The following is a 21,502-nucleotide window of genomic DNA, read 5'->3' on the forward strand; positions in this document are numbered from 1 at the left end:
AAAATCGTAAAGTACGACTTACACACAACTTACAGACATGATAGCGTAATTTGAATATAAGAGATAACATTCTGTTACGCGGAAATTCAAACACAAACCCCTCTTCTAGCGCTTCGACCATTCACAGAGCGCCGCGCACGGGTCCTTGCAACACCATCCAGATGGCGCTCGCCTCCGTGCATCCGCGGCCCACGCAAGAGGCCGCGTTTCTACCAGAAAGCTCTCCTTCTTTAACAGCGTTCCCTGCCAGCGTTTCCCGGTAAACATTACGGTTACGTAAGCTGCAGTTGCCTGGATGCGTGAGAAGAAGCCAGCTGTATCGGAAGTTTTTCATGTTGCTATAGAATTTGCACATTGGTACCTTTCATATTATTATATGTGAAAAGTCAATCAATTAATTAATTAATAATGAATTGATTAATTAATTAAGCCTCTACTTATACAATTAGGTGGAATGCTGAAGGTAATCTGAGTATCTCCGAGAGGCGGCACGCAACATTATCTTGGTTCTGTCCAGCTAAGTGGCGTTTGCATATCTTTAAATATTGCTCAAGTCACGTGGGATACTCAGTAGACTAGCTCACCCGTTATCTCGGAGGCGATGGTTTGTCGGAACCTCATGGTCATGGAGGTCTGACTAGAAGGCATCCCAGTCGGCTTGAAGTCATCGCGCAAGCCATTGTTTTATAAGGTTCGAACCACTTAAGAACTGCCTGAAAGGAGACGATAGATACTGTGCTTGAATTTCATTCTGTTGTACAAGTGATAACATTTCACTTGATTTCATCCTTTTCGGTCATTATCATTGACACTTCGTCATTGCGTTACCAACGCGGTTGCGGAACCTTGAACTACACTGGTTACAGCGTGGCTCACATGTCTGCTTACGTCGCACAGATTTCACCTTCGGTCTGTCGCCCTCTGTAGAAAAGAAAAGGCAGCCTCGTATACAAATTAAGTCAAGCGGAGACGGTAAAGACAGCACACAAATTTATTAGAATCAGGGCACGCATAAATATTGTAACGCATACAGCCAAGTGATATTATGACATGTATTTCATCTAAAAGGACTAAACGTTATCAGGGGAAGAAAACGTCATGTTGCTCATTTTGATATATGGGAGTGATATTTCTCGGCATCGACATTTTGAAACGACGACAACGGACTCTAGGCGCATGACGAGAGCTCGCCGCAACAGCGCTCGTCTGTGGTCGCCGCACCTGCTTGTGCTGCTCGTTTGCCTTCGCTTCCTGCCGATTTGGCATGATCCCAGCGCCGCAGATGAAACTGCGCAACATTTTTGTCGTCATACCACTCATTTTGTATGCTCACATTGTTCACTGCTTCACTTCACATGACATCAAGCGCTAGCGCATATCCTAAATGCATTCTTACTCAAATACGAGTATTTCGAGTATCGCGGTCAACAAATCACCTCTGGTTGTCATCTTATTGAGTTCGGCTTACGCCGTCGCGCGTTACATGTGCTAAGCGAACGTATAATTTATTTACCTAGCTCTATCCACAATTCCTAACTTGTACTACTAGGTCGCGCTTACTAGACCTCATCTTTTTACCCAGAACAGTGCACGGTGAAGTATCCGTCAGTGATGAAAAATTGTGGGTGGGTTTCGTGATAGCCAAATGGAGCAAATAAATAGACGATTCTCTGAGCTATTTTCATTTTTGGTTTGTTCGATACAAAGATGCTGGTACACGCACGCACGCACACACACTTAATGGCAATACACTTCTCACCCATTCTCCGTGGTAAGTCTGAAGGTAAATGTTCCTTTTTAACAAATGGCTCAGCGCATGACCTAAGGTTTAGAATCGACTCAGAAGAATCGGGTAAACTGAGCGGCTCGACTTTAGCCAAGTTCTACCGTACCGAGTAAGCTTTAGATGGTAGTCACCGAGGCCCAACATGCTTTCTCTTTCATGTCACAAAGGCTATACAGTGGTTCTCGTACCTTCTATACGCGGCTACGTTACAATGGTCTTCTTGCCTCACAGTGGAAGCTTATAAAGATCAAGAAGTTTCGCAGGTCGAACAAATAACTCTTAGCATATAGGCACAGTAGTGAAATAAATTTCATCACTACGTAAGCTCTCACCCTTCAGCTCATCACACGCAGTGCACTGAGCTTCGGTCACTGTTGACCTTTCAGCCTTTTAGCAAAACGCTTGCCTTTACATCACAACGATAACTCGGCTAAATGCAGTTGTATCGAGTTTCACGAGAACAATCGTTATATCGGGTAAGAAACTCGCATTGAAAATGTGTACTTTCGTACAAATACTGTCCGACTTCCACTTGAAGTGTCATCGAATCTTTACATGCGTTGGGCCGCTCTCAAAAGCAAGAGTGGTTTCCACTAAGCATGGCACAACGCAAATTTGCAACAGCAAACGGTGGATGTTATCAAACTGACTGCGAAAAAACGGGCGAGGTACTACAGACTGTTATACGCTTAATACACCCTACTCACACTGTCCTGCAAAAAAAAAAAAACATAAGTTCTCAATCGCTTTTATTTTGGCGTCTTCATTAAAAGCTACATGTCAGGATATCTGCACTAGATAATACCCTTGCTACTATGCCTCCATTTACTGCGAGTTGGCTTCTTTCTTGCGCACTTCCACATTCCATTCCTAATTTCAGACGATATGAGAGTCAATGCTAAGTTGTACCCACGAGCAGTTTTAAGACTACGAAGTTTCATTTTAATACATCATGCTGCCGATCTTCACGTGGGCCTGACACATATGTGGAACTTTTCGCTTCCGTTGGTAACAATTATTTACGATGACGTCTTTCTAACAATTAATAACAACATGACATGCTAAATTGATATAATTAAATTACGAAAGAGAACGTCTCTGAAAGAGAACCCGTATGACGGCGCCTCACTTGAACGAACACCATTCTTGGTGCCGTTATTCCAGCTTTCTCAAAATGCTTTTGAACACGCCTCGTGGTACTTGCGCCAAGTGCAAGAGCAGACGCACATTCCTTGCCACTGGCAGGGACAGATTCTGAGAAACCGTTATGCCGTTTTAGACAAGATTTCGCGAGTTCTGGCACTTTTGTGGGCTGGCTGACAAGCACTAAAATGGCAAACTCCTTGTCGTCAATCTTGGCCATTATAAACGTTGACTCAAGGCGCTCATAGAAAGGACGAGGAGGCAGCGCAAATATGACGAATGTCACCCAATCGTTGACTGATGCCCGTTTGTTCGATATGGATAACCATAAATCGTGGAGTTGAAAGCGATGACCCTTCGACCTCAGCAGTAACGATGCCTTCTGATGCTAAACGGGCGCTCTGCAAGGTCCACGATGATTTGCTGAATGTCTCGAAGGGTGACAAATGATGACAGTGAACTTCATCACAATTGAGAAAAAAAAAACGACGCGCCAGTGAAAGCGCTCAGGCCGCATCCCGGTCTTTCAGAGTAACATCTGTCCGGGGTAGTCAGGCCTTGTATGCTCCGGCGAAGGGCTTTGCGGCGTACGTGTTCTTCGAGGTCCCATAAAGACCGTTGTAGAGTTTTGCCGTGGAAAGGTAGGGGTATGCCTGGGCGTAGGCTGCCTGCAGTCCCTGCTTCCCGTATCCCAGTTTGTCAGTCTGGAAGGAGCCCGGAAAGTGGATCTTGTGCACCGAGTGGAGCAAGGGCTTGGACGCCGCTGCAACCAGATCGGGCTTGACGGCGGCCGCTGGCTTGAAGGTCGGGTAGCCAGGCTGCTGCTGCTGTTGCTGCTGGCGGCGGAAGAACAGCGCGTTCACCAGGCCCCGAAGGCGAGATCCAAGCGATGGCCTCGCAACAGGCCTGGTCAGGTAGGCGGTCGGAAACCCTTGCTGGTACGCGAGCCCGTACACTGTGGGGTACGAGCCCAGCGGCTGCTGCTGCCGGAACGAGGCAGGCTCTCGCTCGGTGGCCGAGTCAGCATGCGCGCCCCTTCCAAGCGCCAGAACCACCAGCAGGGATAGCTGCGATCAGGAAAGCAGGAGACGGATTATTCACTTCATGCTCAACAAGCGCAACGCCTTTTTACGCGCGTTAGCGTTGCTTGATACGCAATGCGCACAACCCTTGTGCAGCGCTATAGCAGCACGCGTATGCATCTTTCGAGCTTTTTCGCGGCTCTTTCCACACATTTGACGGTATGGCACATGTAAGTGCGTGTTCGAACTAAATAGCGCTTCTCTCCTCAGATGTGCCAAGCGGTGTTTCTTTAAATGCTCCCACGCGCTGCATGCACCGCTTACACCAGTATTAAATGTTCCTATCATTTAAAGGGGGATGAGGGGGGGGGGGGTCATTTAGTGTAGATGACCACCTAGTAGGCGTGTCCATTGCGGCTGCCGCTGAATTGTGCCAGTTGGCTGAGTTGGGGTGCCAGTGAGAAGAAAACAGGTACGCATAGCCGGTTTTCCTTACACTGGTTCAGCTCTAGCCAATGACCGGTGGCCGATACCCCACCAGGATAACTTGTAGCACACTAGCACACTACAGCCATACCGGCTTCTGTTTCTATAAGTATTGGTATCATTCCCGTCATGGCTTTCAGACGCCCTTACAGAAGTTGTTGGCGCGTTTGCATTGTCGCGAGATACAAAGCGTAACATGTCGGAGCACAACGCAGCGCAAAAATACGAGTACTTCTCTCTCTCGTTCGCTCTATATAGAAGAATAACACGCAGTGGAGGGTCTCGACAAAAGAACACTGGTAGTGCGGCTCCCTCGTACGCGAACCTTCTTACAACACATGCAAACATTAGACCATCCGTTTTTCACAATTTGCTATCCTTGAAAAGCGACAACACGAGGCCACAGATATCTCTCGAGGACCGAGGGCGGCTCGATGAAAGACGGCGTGCGGTTCAGCCGCTGCGGCCTTTGTTTCGCTTCCGTGGATTCCGCGACTGAATTCAGCGTTCTGGGCAGTCACCGTGAACGTGCTTCGCGGCGAGCATTAGGAAGCAGTTAGAGTGAGCTAATCGCATTTGTTCCCGTTCCCCGCCCCTCCTGCGTTCCGCGCTCGGCAGCGTGCACACGGATGCGCACTCCCGTCCGCATCTGCGCACGCGAAGCCCCTTCGCCCAGCGAACGGAGGGCGAGTCAAGCGGGGAGAGGGGGTCACCGCGGGGCGCGTCTTTGTCTCGCGCTGGGACGAGCGATCCGACCGGGCAGGAAGTGGCCGTGACCGCCGCCGCTTGACCCACATCCGCAAACGCGCCCGCCACCTGCACCGGCAGTGCAGCTCCTTCTCGCTCCCCCAGCTGAGGCTGCCCCTCAAGTGGCCCCAACACTGGCCCCCTCCTCCTGGTCCTCTAGCCTGCCCCGCTTCCGAAGCTTCGCGGACGCTTCCCGCGAGATTGTTCGCATTGTTCTCGCCAACTTTGTTGCCGCGATGCTGATTGTGGCGCAAATAATCCTATCCAGTTCTAACTTCTTTGAAACCGGCGATTTACGCAACTTCCAATGGACAAGATACAACCGCCATATAAGGAGCAGCTGTGGAAAATCTGTACTCGCTGTCAGTGTAGAACACAAATTACGGAGAGTCGTCTGCGCTAATACGAAAACAAGAAACTGTCCACACATAGGCAGGACTGCGCTTGTTCTTCGCCATGGAAAGAAAGTGCACCATGAATTATAGTTGATTTAGCGTTAACTGCTAACTACAGCCAACTCATATCTTTTTCAGAGTGTCTGCTGGCGGCGACAAGGTAGCAAACTAGCCGGCCCCTCGTTGATTCGCATCTGCTATATGCGTGTCGGAAGATGCCCTGCGCCCACGGTGAAGTTCGATTAATTTCCCTAGTGAAAACGCAGAACAGGCGAGTTCATCCTTTTATGTTTGGTATAACCAAGGTAAAGCATTGCCCCTTCTCTGACTTGCAGCATGAATTTCCGGCTGCTACCATACAGTTGTTTCGGAATAGAAATACCGAGCAATAGCAAGACCTGACAGGTAAGTGAAGGAAGGCCTCCCGACTGCCTACTAGGCACATTCCTGCTCCGATGATTTCCTTTCGGAAAAATTACGTGTATGCGAGCAGTTCATTAACGATAAAGGCACCTCGCGTTACGAGTGCGTTCCCTTCCCCCCTTCGAAATCAGTCGCTTCCACGAGTTTTTACCCGTAAATCCACACATCACAGGGATGTTAAACATTGCATTACCCTGAGCGTATAGGTTCTGGTAACGGCTTTTATCTTGAAGAGACCATAATAAATGTGCACACGTTGCGAAGTGCTCGCATTCTAGTTCGAAGTATGCTCTTGATTGGAATAATTTGTTTTCTCCGAGTTAAAAATCTCGTCTCGCTTTGTTTTACATTTTTATATTGAATAATAATGTTTCCAAAGTTTTGCTACAATTCCAGCGGCCCCACAAAGCGATGGTTTTAGTTGATCTCTGCATTTAGGTCTCTCTCTTTCTTTCTCTCTCTCTCTCTCTCTCTCTCTCTCTGTGTGTGTGTGTGTGTGTTTCAAACCTATATTGAGAGTGAGAGCCGTAATGTATAGTTTTCTGTGCAGCTGTCGATGTGAGATGAGCATCATATGCGCACGCAGAGCAGTGCAGGGAATTACTGTTATCACCTTTGGCGTTCCGCGCGTGCGTATATTAGGACGCATATTAACGAATTCTTTCTGTTAAGTGCTTTCGGAAGATGATGACGTGAAAGATCATTCCCCTTGTTCTTCCATGTGTTCACGGAGTTCGCTGACATCAAGACGTCATCGGCATTAATCTCTATTCTGTTATGTCTTAGGCTGCTGCTGAGAGCCTGTTGTAAGTCATACGCAGAGTTCCATGCTAGAGACAGAAAGACAGAACGCCAGCATAAGTGGTGTACTCAGAAGGGTTCACATTTCGGCTTCCACACGGAAACCTTACCCGCTTGTTCAAGTGAACAAACGAAAACCTTGTTCTACACGGGAACCTTGTTCAAGTACACCCTTTGGTCGGCATTCTGTTTTGCTCTTTCGAAAATGGATTTACTTCCCGAGCAGAGGAGAGGTCGTCCAATCATCGATTTCATAGGCAGTGTTTACTTGAATCCGACAGTAGCGTGTCGCATTTCCCGGCGCGTCACGACAACGCGATGCGCCAACGTTTGCATGCGGAGCATGACTTTTTCTGGCGACGACGACCGAGACAAGCTGTAACCTATTTCTGCCTGTTTTGATATGCAGCTGAGGAGAGGAAGGCAAGCGTCAGGATTTTTTTTCCCCGTCTCCTTCGATGCGATTCGCCAGCGTCTATACTTGCGGCGTGTGAACCAACTCGCCCTTTTTTATTTTCTCTCGTCCGGAGCACTGATGCGCTTCCAAGCGCATTACCGTCGTTTAACTTGGTCCAACGTGCCGACAATGAGATGCGATCCGCCGCTTTAGCACTCATGAGCGCGACTATTATTCGCTGGCTGGACGCCTCCTTGTTCTGCACCAAAAGTAAAAGCATTTCTGAAACCTGCTGTGCAGAAAGGTTCACGATCTCCTTCCTTGTAAAGCAGCAGTGAGGCTTTCAAAGAGAGCTTATTCCGTAGTGCGTGTGTAAAAAGTGGGAGAACAAAGAATATTACAGGCTAGAAGTATGCAACGTTTAGATAAAAGGACAAAGTCCTATTGCCGAAGCGTCGGCTCAAACGCGAAGTTTCTCTTCTTCGCGCTGTTGGTCATCACGAAATAGCAGGAGTAAAATGTTTTCTATCGAACGTGATAACCTATTCTAGACGCATTAGGAGTAGTGGTGCTTGTTAACATCTATTAGGGACACCTTATGTGCATTGCAGAAGACACGATAGTAGTATCGAACACTATGTGAAGAAAAACGAGATTATTCGCGGATTCTACTGCTCATTTCCTAACTATAGATAGCGTAGTAACATTCACAGATTTATAATAACGAATTGAATGTCATTCTGTTCGCAAAAGAGTCCGAATTCGGGCTGTTTGGAGCATGTTACAGTTAAGCGAAGTTACAGCGAGACAGCACAAACGGAACGAACAGACGAAGCGTTGACTATCAACCAATATTGCCGCAAGAGAGCAATATACAATTTATTTGCCGCTTCCGTCTCCATTATCCTCGATACCGAAAACTGGAAAACTGATATTCACCGCGCTTTTTGTTAACCCATATATGCCTAAACGTTGGCAACTTAAATATTTAAGAATATTTTTAATATAAAGCATTTCCGAACGTTCATAATACAGTATCAGCCGTTTAGTGACATGAACATAATTTTAACCCTTGGGTCTGAGTCGTCCTACATAGAGGACACCAGGCAAATGCACTTCTTATCGCGTGTGATTAAATTTTAGCTTTCGTACGAACTCCTATGTCAAGTTTCTCACAACCGATGGTAGTATTAACGTGGAAGTGCGAAGAAATTATTTGTTTGTCCTGCAGAATCACAAAATGAACGAACCAGGAAATCCACTTTTTGTTTACTAAAGATATTGTTGTCTTTTTCCATGTAATGGCTTATAGCCATATACGTTCTGGCATATGACTGCTAGAGGCCTTTGGCATGCTTCAGGTGAGCTTTATGACTTGCTACCCTCTATAGCTTGAATGCATTTTTTTACACACAAATCGAAAAGTTAAGTAGCGAAGAATACCGCTTCTTGTCAATATAGCAGCGCAGTAAATTGCACTGTTTTGGTCATGTCTCGCCATTCCGCAAGTGCTAGCATTATATCGTGTGATTGTAAAGGCTTTTAGTTTTGACCATGACACTTCAATGAATTTTTCTCAAATGTCTCAATACCAGTTCGTCAGATTGCACGCCGGAATCATTGGACGTGACTGCAAAGGTTTTGGAGCGTTTACAGTGAAAGACGATTACCTTAGAATCTCAATCACCTCGGTAATCAAAAGCTGGTAGTCATGCTTTGAAAATTACTTGGAAATATTTCGCCTATATTCTACCACTCTAGGTAAGGCACGCCTAAGATAAAGGGCCTGAAACCACCACCTCTTATCCCGTGTATCGTCGAAGCATTGATCACTTTGCTGTCCGTAGCACTTGGTGTTATCTACAAGAAAAGTGGCCATTTCATCAGTGAAACATTTTTCGGACTTGTCTGTTGCAGTCAGGGCTGCTCCTTCATGAATTGGTGTGCCACAGGACCGGGTGCAAGAAAAACACGTTCAGATTGCGCTTGTGCTCACTTTCTGCAAAACGTCTGACATTTTGCTGGTGGCTCAGTGCTAACCTTACTATCGTCACTGGACTGCGAAGCTTTGCCTATTACTGCAACCGAAAAAGTTGTGTCTGCGAATCGTTCATACTGGTAGCGCATTCCTCGCTGCTTTCCTCGTTACTTAGTGCCGCAGCTTGATGTTCATGTGGAAGAATAAAGGTGGATGATGGCGCCTCATCACGAGTGCCAGTTTGGCTCAACATTATCTTCAACCTCTGTAAGGCTTTGTTTGCAAAAGACTGAGCAAGGAATCTCTACTCTCCCAAGTATAAAGGAACCAAACAGTTAATATGACAGACGCGAATTAGTGGTTACGTTTGACCCTCTTTGGCATCATGCATTACGTATAGGCTCCCGAAACCGCACCTAATCTGCCTATCGTCCAACATGTAGGACGTTGCTGTTTAAAGCGTCGTAAATTATGCAGTTTTAAATTCAAGGCACCCGCCGCGGTTGCTCAGTGGCTATGGTGTTAGGCTGCTGAGCACGAGGTCGCGGGATCGAATCCCGGCCACGGCGGCCGCATTTCGATGGGGGCGAAATGCGAAAACACCCGTGTACTTAGATTTAGGTGCACGTTAAAGAACCCCAGGTGGTCGAAATTTCCGGAGTCCCCCACTACGGCGTGCCTCATAATCAGAAAGTGGTTTTGGCACGTAAAACCCCATATATTATTATTATTAAATTCAAGGTATTCATATCCTGTCGTATAGGCCGTTGGTCCCTTGTAGACAGTTAAACACTATCTTGGCAAAAACAAATTATATTCAGAGCAATTTTACAAAGTTATGTGGCGAGGTGACGCCCCTCTCTATGTTCGCACGTTCACAATGTTGCACCTTTCGTCAAGCGAAAAGGTCGAGAAACACACTTGCCAAAGTGTGCACAGACAACATTATGACATTGGCATTACAGGCTAGTGGCCTCAAGCTTTTCCATAATAAAAGTTCGAAGTAATTGGGTACCAAAACAGTGTACTACATGACCACATGTAAGGCACCATGTGGGGGACACCCGTCGCGGTTGCCGCGTGGCTGTGGCGGAGTGCCTGCTGAGCTCGACGTCCTGGCCGCGGTAGCCGCATGTCGACGGAGGCGAAGAAATTCAGAAATGCTCGTGTACTTAGATTTAAATGTACTTAAAGAGTCCAAGGTGATCAGAAATTATCCTGGGTTTACTACTATGGCGCGCCTCATAACCAGATCGTGGTTTTGTCAGGTAAAACCTCAGTAGTTGTTGTTGTTTTTGTTGTTGTAACATATAATCTTAAAACACTTAATCGTTTTCTTAGAGACGAGCGGCATTTCTTCATCTAACCAGCAGGAGTTCCGTAGTAGATTATCGACTATAACGCAACTAGCAGAGGTTGTTCATGATTTAGCACTGTCTATTAATAACTGCGCGTAAACATATATTACAGTACTAGACTTTTCTAAGGCCTGTGATTTCGTATGCCACAACAAACGAATTGCAAAGCTCCGAAATATTATTGGAGGTGGATTATTAACAAGTTGGATTGAAAACTTTTTAACTGACCATTCCCAATATGTCCTGTTTGAGCAAGTACCATCAGAAACCCGGCCTGTCACGTCCGTTGTACCACAAGGCTCTGTTCTGGGGCCTCTGTTATTTCTTATTTTTGTTAACGATATCACAGACGATATCTCTTGCAATGCTGGGCTCTTCGCAGGCAACTGCATTATTTACAAAGAAATTACTAGTCATTCATATCACCTTGCACTAACTGATTCCTTAAACCATCTCTCGAACTGGTGCGACACGTGGCAAATGTCGATTATCCTCAAAAAGCAGTATGTGTGACGATGACGCAAAAGAAAGAAGCTATCGAATATGATTACAGGATTAAAGGTACTAGGCTTCAAAAAGTGAATGAACAAAAATATTTAGGTGTCACAATTGCTTCAAAACACAAATGGGATGGGCACATTTCTAATATTACTTCAGTTGCCCTGCACAAGCTGTTTTATCTTCGCAGATGCGTCCGGCTAGCTCCTCAATCTACCAAGCTTTTAGCTTATACAACCTATGTTAGACCTGTATTAGAATGCGCTAACACAGTATGGTTTTCTTATACAGTCACTTACTAACATTAAATAACTAGAAAATGCACAGGGGTAGGCTGCAAGACTCATATGCAGCAATTATAAGCGCTCTGATTCTCCCACAAATATGTTGACAAGCTCTGGCCTCGAAAGACTGGCGATTAGAGCAAAACAAGAGCGTCAGAAATTTCTTTTTCAGCTACTTCACAACTATTATAAAATTGACACGTCATTGTACATCCGTCCATCAGAATCCCGCGTAACCCGGCACAAACATTCCACACACATTAAAAGAGTACTCTTACCACAATGACACTTTCAAGCACTTCTTTCCACTTGCTGTCAGGGAATGGAATTCTTCAGACCCCTCGATTCCTAATGCGAATTCATTATCGGACTTTGCCTCAAAAATAGAAAATATCATCCGTTAATGCAGTAACATTCTCAGCCCCAGAGGCATTTCGCCATCATTGGAAGCATATTAGTAGCCGAATGCTCACAACAGAGTGCTATCATATTTGTTGTTATCTCTCTGTGCACTTTGTCCATTTCATGTATAAAAAATTGGCAGTGGCTTATCTCCGCTATGCCAGGATATACGTAGCGAAAGCTAATGCATATCATGGTTAACCTTGGTTTATCTTGATTGCAAGTCCAGGTTAGTCTGGTTGTCTAGCTATGTTGCGGCGTTTAGCCAGTCATTCGGCGCGCTGTTCGTCTGTTTCCTGGGCGATTCGTTTCCTCTTCACCTCGTTGCGATGTCGATTCCAGGCCTCCTCCTGCTTATCAGAATTGTCGCCGTCCATACTGCCGCCTCAACTGTGGTTGCGGCGCACGTGAGCTCTCCTTTTCAATCCTCCGACATGTTATCAAGCATGCGACGCAGCTCGCAAAGCGAGCGGAGGCGAGCGCAACGACGAGGAACGCGTTGAAGTCTTACCAATCGGCGGAAGCGGAAAAGCGCGGCGCTGCGCAGCGGCGGAACACCTGTGGCTTGGTGCTACTAGTGGCGCATGCGCAGTAGTGACTAGAGAGCGAGAGAGAGAGAAATAATATCCGCGGCGAGGCACGCGTTGTGACGTCATGTGCCTCCTCGGAGCACCGCCACGGCGAAATCGCAAGTTCGCGGCCAGTAAAGCTTTCGCTTTAATATCTGGTATCTTTTGCTGTTGTTTACTTTGTGTTATCTGAGCTTAAAGGGACACTAAAGCGAAACAATAAATAAGTATAGACTAATGCAGCATTGTTTGAGAACCCTGAGAAGAATCCATGTCAAAAAGATAGTTTGATTATTAGATGAGAAAATGAAGTTCCAAGTATCAGTATTTCAATTTCGCGCCGAAACCCCAGCGCCTGTACGTCAGCGTGACGTCAGGGATTCCAAAGTATGTTTTCGCATTTGGGCCGCGTTGGCTGAATAAAGCTTCCCGAAACTTGCCATATTTAATACTTGGTTGCTTTAGAACACAATGTAGTCAATCTGTACCGCTATATATAATTGGTAGGCCCTAGAAGATGCCTTCAAAATCCAAGACGTCACAGCCCCCAGGTGCGGGAACTTAAGTAGGCGTCGCCACCCGTATTTCGTTTTTGCGCTTTTTCTGGCTTACCAAACGTCTTGTCGTTGTAAGACTGGTGTTTTTGGTATTGTAGAACGGTAATTTATTGATGCAGAAGAAATAATTTTTCCCTTTAGTGTCCCTTTAAAAACGTGTGCAGCTTGCGCTAGTGGTGCAAGGTTGGAGTCAGCAGCAGAGCTTGTGATCACCTAACTTTTACGTGGCTTGCTTAAATTGTTTGTAGGTTTTGCGAGGTTATGCTAGGTTTTGCTAAGTTGTTGGTAGGCTTGGCTAAGTCGTTTCTAGGTTTTGCGAGGTTATGATAGGCTTGGATAAGTTGTTTCTAGGTTTTGCGAGGTTATGCTAGATTTTGCTAAGTTCTTGTCTCGGCGGGCTTGACGCTGGAGGTATTCGAGCAGTCGCAGGCCGAGAACGCGTTTTCGGCGACGTCGACCGTTCAGGCGCCGACTCTCGCGTTCCCTGGACTGTAACTCGGGATCCTCGACTCGGCGTCGTCTCTTCTCAGCCGCAGCTTCGGCGCGGTGTTCCGGATCAGCTCGGCGGCGACGTATCGCTTCTCGCTAGCCAGTACGGCGCTCTTGCTGGTAAGCCACTTCATCTTCGGGCGTCCGGACTTTCTTCAGTCTTCCCATGGCAGCAGCATGTACACACGCAGTAAAGAAGGCGAGAGGTGTGTCGCCACGCCGGCTGCTTCGAGCTTTTACTCGCCTGTGACGTCACGACTTCGCCCTACGGGCGCACAGGTGGTTGCTAGGCAACGCGAGGTGGCGCACAGCTGGGCTGAGTTTTCTGGTAACGCTCCACGGTGGAACTAAAAGCTTAAGCAGCTCCGCTGTTAAAATCTGTGCTTTTTAATTTATTTACATTATAAGTGTGTATAAGTTATAGGTATTATAAGCGTGTTGTTTATAGAATTTCAGCTCGGCATTCATTCCTATTATCGTTAAGGAAAGTTGTGCATACTCTTAGCTCTTTGGTCTTAGATCTTAGATCTTAGACCTTTGTGATGAATGTCACTGCACTGGATTCCTGTTTCTGTCTTGCCTTATGGTGCTGATTTATGATACCTGCATGTACAATCTGTACGCCCACCTGCTATGGTCTCGGAAAGAAACTGGCAGTATTGAAAACAAATTATTATTATTATTATTATTATTATTATTATTATTATTATTATTATTATTATTATTATTATTATTATTATTATTGGTAGTAATTGTAGTAGTAGTAGTAGTAGTAGTAGTATACCCCGTTGTTTTTCATGGGCACATTGATTGATTGATTGATTGATTGATTGATTGATTGATTGATTGATTGATTGATTGATTGATTGATTGATTGATTGATTGAGGAGTATGGCAAGGTACGTTGCCGGGCTACGTCAATTGTATAGTTCTTCATTTTTAGTGTAAACTTGTAGAAGAATAGAACGCAGCCGTTATCTTTTGTTCAGGTGCTGAACCAAGAGCCTATCTCCACGCTCACTTTGACTTCGAAAAGGGTTAGTTCAGGACGTTGTCCGCTCTCCAAGATGAGGTGCTGTGGAGCACGACGAGCGTTAAATCCTAAGCGTTCAATCGCTTTGGTGAACAACACAAAAGTAACAGCATGTCCTGCACATCGTTTTTTTTTTTTTTGATAGGTTACAAAGTTATTCTTAGTCCAATGTTCAACGGAGGGCCATCGGGTGAAAAAAGGAACGTAATTGAGCAAAAACATACACATCACCAAATAAAATTTTGAAAGTGATTGCGTAAATCCCAAGCGTAATTATCATGGACGTATAAAATGCAAATCAGCAGTATTGAGCTGCCGCAGTGTTGATTAGACAAATTCAGCCATTTTGGTTCCAAATGAAGAAAGTCTTAATGGAACGTAAATGGCAGCGCACGAAGTGTTCGGAAACTATTGCTTAGTATAAGTAAAAATTTAAAAAAAAAGAACATTCGTTCGTATATGGTATTTGATTCCGACAAAAGACGAAATTGGCAGCCTGTCACTTGGTCATAGCTCGACGCGTCCCTTCGCTTTCATTTCGAGCATCTTCTTTTCTTGGCACGAGCAGATACTGTTCCAGGATTAAATATGCAATGACAGGAGCATCAAAGGGGCGGATCAAGTGCGACCTAGACAAATCTGACTTCTTTTTGCTTCGTTTCTTTTTTCTTTTTGCGTACAGCACCCAAGGTAATTAGCTCGCGTATGGTCGTTGAAGCGAGCGTAGATATCCTGTGCATCACATGTCCACCGTGAAATCTAGACCATGCGCTCCTTCGCATTCTCTGTCCATCCCGACCCCAGCAGGGCTGCTGCCAGAAAATATACCGTAGCGAGCGAGATTTCGTCAGTGGTGCTCGGTTGCTACGGCTCATCGCCAGCTCAGGCGTTTCATTCCTCGCAACGGCGGTCGCGTTCCGGTTCGAGCAGCAAGCAAAACAGAAGCACTGGTGTGCATGGATTTATGAGCACATTAAACAGCCTCAAGAGACTAAAATAAACCCGCATCGCTGCACTACGGCGCCCCGCATAGCCGACGGTGCAGCTGTGGGACGTAGAACACCGTCGGCACACGTGACAAGCGCCGAGACGTAGCGAAGGGAGCTGCAGTGGCGGCAGCCGCTGCGTCTTTTTCCGCCCCGTCGTCAGATTGCGCAGGCGCGGTTAGGTCGGTCAGCGACGCTCTGGTTACGCATGCCCGCCTTCATCCGCCTGTCCCGCTTCTTGCAACACATTAGTGGTCTGGTGACCTTAAACGCCGCCGTCCTCGGATCAGCGGGCGTCAGGGAAAGGCCACCGCTGCCGAGCGCGTCCGTTGGACCGAGATGCTTGCGTCAGCCAGCATCGTGCAGGAAAGCTGCTTTCAAGGGAAGTCGCAAAGATGCGGCGGCGCTGCCCAAGGCTCCGGCGCGCGCATATCGACAGGAGGCGCTCCCTTTGAGTGATGCATGCGCGCGTCATCGTCTCTCACCTATTTCGAACAATTGACACAGGTTCGAAAGGCCATTAAAATCAAGAATATTTATGGACAACTTTTTCAATGTAATCCGAGGCCACATTTTGTAGCGACCCATTTCTTCTCTTCCCATTCTTCTTGCCCTTCGTGATTAGTCCGGATGTCGCCGCGCCGCCGTAATCGCCGGGATTGCCCGTTATATATAGGCGCGGCGAATGGTAATAAAGGAATGAAAAATGAACGATGGATCGTTACAAAATACGATCCCCGTACAAGATGTCCGTTCAAAGTGACAGACAATGCAAAGAAACTCTAACGATTTCTTGTTCTGCTTCTGGTGCGCGCTAATCAGGATGTCCACGTTTCTGACAGCGGGTGCTTACGACGACGAGCCCTGACATCGTGTGCTCCTTCTGCAGCCCGTCTGCATTCACCCGTCTGCTTCCCCCGACTCTTTCCTTCAGCCTCGGTTCGTTTACTGCTCAACTCCAGTCCGGCTTTCACTTGGAGAAGAGGCCGCACACGAGGCATTCTGCACGTAGACTTCCTTCGACACTTTGGGTCGTATCTTGAGGGAATTATTTTTATCCGCTCCTGATCATTCCGTATCATCCACGCTGCCGAGTGGCCCATTCCAGCTACAGTGATGCGTGGCTTCGTGCGGGCCATAGAAGAAGAACAAAAATATTCAAAAAATGGATCATTACGAAATACCGTCGCAGGCGTTGTTCTGGGGTATGTATCGCAACGCTTCAGTCGTTTGCAAACACGCTGCTTGTCCAAATACAAGATGCGAGGTCTTTCACGAATATAAATATATTCGAACATATATATAAGCTCCATCTGCGCTTCCACGTGTCATCCGCTTGTGGAATGACCTTCCCGATATCCTGGTAGCTGAAGCTAACAAAGAAAAACTCCGTCACGACATAAACATTCATTTCTTAATTTAAAAAAAAACTTCTTGTCTGCTTTGTTTCTTGTATGCTTTTTTTTCTTTTTATCTTAGAATTTTAGAGTTTGTGTAAACTTGACTCTTCGTTGCAAAGGATTGGAAAGGATTAGCAAAGGATTGTATAATTGTATAATTTTGTATAATTGTTGGCTCTTTATACTGTGTAAAAAAAATTTTCCCCTTACCCAATTCCCATTCTTCGGGCCTATAAGGTATTTTGAATAAATAAATAAATATGCGCAGGCTCTACAGTCACCGCGGGTGTTGGCAGATGAGATGTCCTCTTGCTCAAAGTGAGCAAATGATATTGCCGGCGTGATCGCTCTATTACGGCTAACTACTGGAATGAGTCACATTAGAAAACCAAATGGTGATAAATACAATAGCTCTTAGATGCTTAGCGCGGTATTTTAGGATGACACACGAAACACAAGACGACAGACACAAGCGCGGTCGTTTCGTGTTTCAAAAGGTCCTAAAAGAACTACTTAAAAACCAGTAATATTTTAGTCACTGACATTCGTTCGTTGAATAAAATCAATTAGCTCAATTCTTTCTTGCTGTTATAATTGTCCATATGTTAATTAAGAGGCTGTAGATAATCATAAAAGACCTAAAAACGAAGTGTTTCCAACAAGGTACACATCGCGTGTTTACTGTTTTCGGCAAATAGAGAAAGCCCGCGAAATATGAAAGATATGAAGTGGCTGCGCAACCGTAGGCACGGACCTTGGTGAGCACTAGGGTGCCCCGCAATGTCCTCCTCCCCCGCCGCCGGGGAGGAGGATCGACATCGAGGCCACGCCATCAAACAGTCTCAGCAGGAGAGATATTCATCTGGGCCGGGCGGCGGTGATGTGGGCAGGCGTGTTCTCTCCACGACGCGCGAACTGCTCCCGACGATTATTGCGAATCAAGAATAAGAAAACCCGCTGCACTGAATGGTGAGACTGAGAAACGGCTTGCTTTCCCGCTGAGTCTGCTCGATGGCAGTGCGATTCATGGGCGCCCGAGTGCGAAGTCACGTGGTGTCTGTCATATTTCGTGGACTTTCTATATTTTCTGAAGAAAGTAAACACGCGATATGTGCCGGCCTTGCTGGAGACGCCACATTGTGACGTCTGTTACGGTTCTCTACAACCGCCTAATTCACAACTTGACAATTAAAAATGTTAGATAATTACCTTTTAATAATAATTGGGTTTCAGAGAGCCGGTGGTTTCTCAAGAATACTGTGAACGACATGCGCTTGTTCTCATTCACATAGAATAATACCTTTTCTTTTAAGACTAGGTGCACAATAGCTAAAAAAAACATACTGGCATCTTCTCAACGAGACTCCAAACAACATCCACTTGCTCTTGTTCACGTGTTTGTGTGTGCCTGTGTTCTGTTTTCTTTCTTTTTTTTACTCTGTGCATGACAGCTGGGGCACCCTGTACTACACACGAGACGTGCGGTAGCTTCTGTTTGTTTTAGAGACAAAGCTTGTTTAAATGTTTAGTATGCGGCGTCGCAAGTAGAACTCTGGAGTAGCACGTCTAGATTCCGTCCCACTGCAAATTAGCGAATTTCCCTTACTTTTTTTGTTGTTGTTGTTAGTCGCTCAGAACAGACGCGATGGGAACACTTTTGAGCGAATATATTTCTCATACCCTCCAAGAACACTTCAAATAAAGTGCAGCGATTTAAGTCGGCATCTTGAAACTAATAATAAACAGGAAATGAGACAGCCGCCCAAACGTGGCATTTGCTACGAAGGGTTCCTCGAAAGAAAAGCCTCGCAGTTGAAGAAAACTTCCTTCTAGTCTAATCCAGCCAATTGGTTTGCTGTCTAAAGCATGACTCACGCACGTCGTCTCATCAAGGCTGCGATTTTATTTCATTTTGCATTTACTGTCTCCATTCGTCGCACCGGACACTTACCCTACTGCTGATTACGTCACACGACCTGCATTTACTGTCTCCATTCGTCGCACCGGACACTTACCCTACTGCTGATTACGTCACACGACCTGCATTATTTTTTCTTCTTCCGCCCACCTTTTTCCAAGGCATTTCTTCTCCTTCGTCCCATTCCCTAAAGAGCAGCATGAAGGCGAAAATACGCTGGCTAAATACTCTGCAATTTCAATGAAGAGCATTCCATCTCACACTTTTTTGAAGAAGAACCACCACAAAGTCGAAAACCGGCAAAGAGCGAGTTCATCGCATCGAAGCCACCGGAGGCTGGCGAGAGCGGAATCGGGTAACCGTGCAACCCGAATATCGCGAACTAAAGCGACAGGAGTGCTACAGAACGCAACAAAGCCAATTATGATGGCGAAGCTTGCGTCGTTGTAAGTTCATCAACATCGCTATATAGCAGTGTTCCATATATATATATATATATATATATATATATATATATATATATATATATATATATATATATATATATATATATATATATATATATATATATATATATATATATATATATATATATATATATATATATATATATGCATGGGAAAAGTGGTTGGCGAGAACTGTGCTGGAATGGGAGCTACGTACCTATAGTAAGCAAAATCGGCACAAATATGCACCATTGAACGGCCGTGCTTGACGCCGCACTTGTTTTGTATGATGGTGCAGAGAATCCTCGATTTTCTTTCTTTATATTGCCGGAATACATATATTTGCGAATGTGCTAATATGCGGCGTGCAAGCGTAGCACGTGAACCTAATAAAAATCAGAGAAACAGAAAAGTCTTTGGTGACACCTAAGTACTCAAGACAAGCTACGCCCATAAATACACAATGCACCTCACATGCAGCAGTAAAATGTCCAGCGTTCAGTCTGAAAATTTTCGCGCTGACAAAATTGACCGCAAAGTGAGCATCCGATCCCCTTCTTCAGTTTTTTTGGTGACACCCTCTTCTCAATCTCCTTGTTGCTACCTCGATCGGCCCCTGCTTCACGTGGATTAAGTGCAAGAGCCCCAGGCCATGTGGTGTAGTTTAAGCAATGATGTTGCTTTTTGCTGACGGCAGCTGTCGTGAGCGTTATGAAAGGTAACGAGCGTTCTCGTGGCGCTTGGTCTCGTATTTGTACTGTTTCTGAGCACATTACGGGGTCTCTACTCGTACGGCACTAATAACAACGCTCTGTGGCCTTAACTGAAAAGAAAGGGAAAGAACAGTGCCATTCTCTAGGCTGCTGGCAATAGCTTAAATGCATCCAGAAATTGATTGAACTATATGTCTAAAACGCAGACGCTTAACAAGCTACAAATTTAGTTTGTGTTTGACAAGTATTTGGTGTGAACGACCTTATACGAGTTGTCCGGCAATTTCTTGACTCAAAGCTGCTCGCCAGCGCCATGATTGCGTGGAATCCTGCAGGACGGGTAAGGGTACAGCTGACCCCCTGTTACCCGAGAATGGAAAGGGGGAGGGTGTAGTGCTGTGGCACTGCCCCGGTGTAAGTAGCCTAAGGCACATTCTGAGCGCCTAATTCAGATGAAGGGGCGAATGTGTGCAGCTCGACCTGTTCGGTAGAGTCTCACTGCTCAGTCCAGATTATTTGTACAAAATTAGCGGTACTGGGCTCGATACGTGTGGACCGCTATATAGAGCCCTGCCTCTTGCGTCGCTCTGCACCAAGGGTCACTCCACACTTTGTCGCGGATCACTGTCGCTCCTTAGCAATGGACAGAAAACACGCACAGAGATTCACCGCACTGTAGTGTGACTCCATGGCATGAAGCGAGGTGTAAATGCTGCAATTTCGTCAAGCATTATTTTGAGTTCCCGTTTTAGGTTCCTTACATCACTCACCGTGTTCTGTCGTCGTGCTCGAACTGATGCAATGTGCATATCACCATGAGTAACCTCTAGCACGGCATCACAGTTGCACTGCGAGTATTCGACTATTTTATCCTTCAGGTATTAAAGCGTTACCACAACAGTGTCTGCAAATGAACAAATATAAATGCAGAAAATATAATGCGATGCTCAAGCTGCAATACAATAGATGTTGATTCTGCTCACATTCATCGGATAGTTGGTTATACGGATACCTTTTCGCAACACGCCGTCTAGTTCAAAGAATTCGTTCCCATAGCAGGAGTGAGCAGTATATGCGAACGAGGGTGGGACAGGGGAGGAGGTCATTAAATATATGGGGGGTGGGGGGGGGGGGAATACTCACGTCGAATCACTCGTAACACAAGAAGGAGGTACGAGCGAAAGGTGGACTGCGTCACCACCGCGATTACGGCAAGAACACGGGATGCCACGAGCGCCCGACGCGCGCGGCAACCGGGCGATGCGCGCAGCTCGGAGACCCGACGGCCATATCCGGCGTCCGGCCAGAAGCGTCGTCGGCCGTTGCACTCACCGTGACGGCGGTTGCGAAGAAGCGAGGCGGCGAGGAAGAATCCATGTCTGCGCGTGCGACTGCTTTCCGACCAAGGGGGGCGTCTGGGGGATGCGCGCTTCCGGATGCGCCTCTTATACGAGGTCGGCCTCGATTCGGGTCAGGTTCACGGACGAGGAGGGGAGCGGGGGGTGGGAGGTGCGACCACCGGCAGCAGCCGAGCGGCGCTGGAAGACCACCGGGGCGACTTTCACGGAGCTCACCCCCCCCCCCCCACAGCCTCCCACTGCAGAAGCCCCTGCTACCTGCAGTGATGGCAGTGGAATTCCCCCGTTGTCGTGAGCCGCACCTGCGAGAACC

General features: G+C 46.4%; 1 protein-coding gene across 1 annotated transcript; it reads right to left on the reverse strand.

Moving 5' to 3' along the window:
- Positions 1-1,012: 1,012 nt before the first annotated feature.
- On the reverse strand, positions 1,013-21,215 carry LOC139059412 (uncharacterized). Its single transcript, XM_070537806.1, has 2 exons — positions 21,164-21,215; positions 1,013-3,996 (listed from the first exon to the last, which is right to left on the reverse strand). The coding sequence occupies exons 1-2, from the start codon at positions 21,206-21,208 to the stop codon at positions 3,481-3,483; spliced, it is 561 nt and encodes a 186-aa protein (XP_070393907.1). The 5' UTR covers positions 21,209-21,215; the 3' UTR covers positions 1,013-3,480.
- Between the last annotated feature and the right edge of the window lie 287 nt (positions 21,216-21,502).

Source organism: Dermacentor albipictus, chromosome 4, assembly GCF_038994185.2.
Source record: "Dermacentor albipictus isolate Rhodes 1998 colony chromosome 4, USDA_Dalb.pri_finalv2, whole genome shotgun sequence".
Taxonomy (NCBI): Eukaryota; Metazoa; Arthropoda; class Arachnida; order Ixodida; family Ixodidae; genus Dermacentor; species Dermacentor albipictus.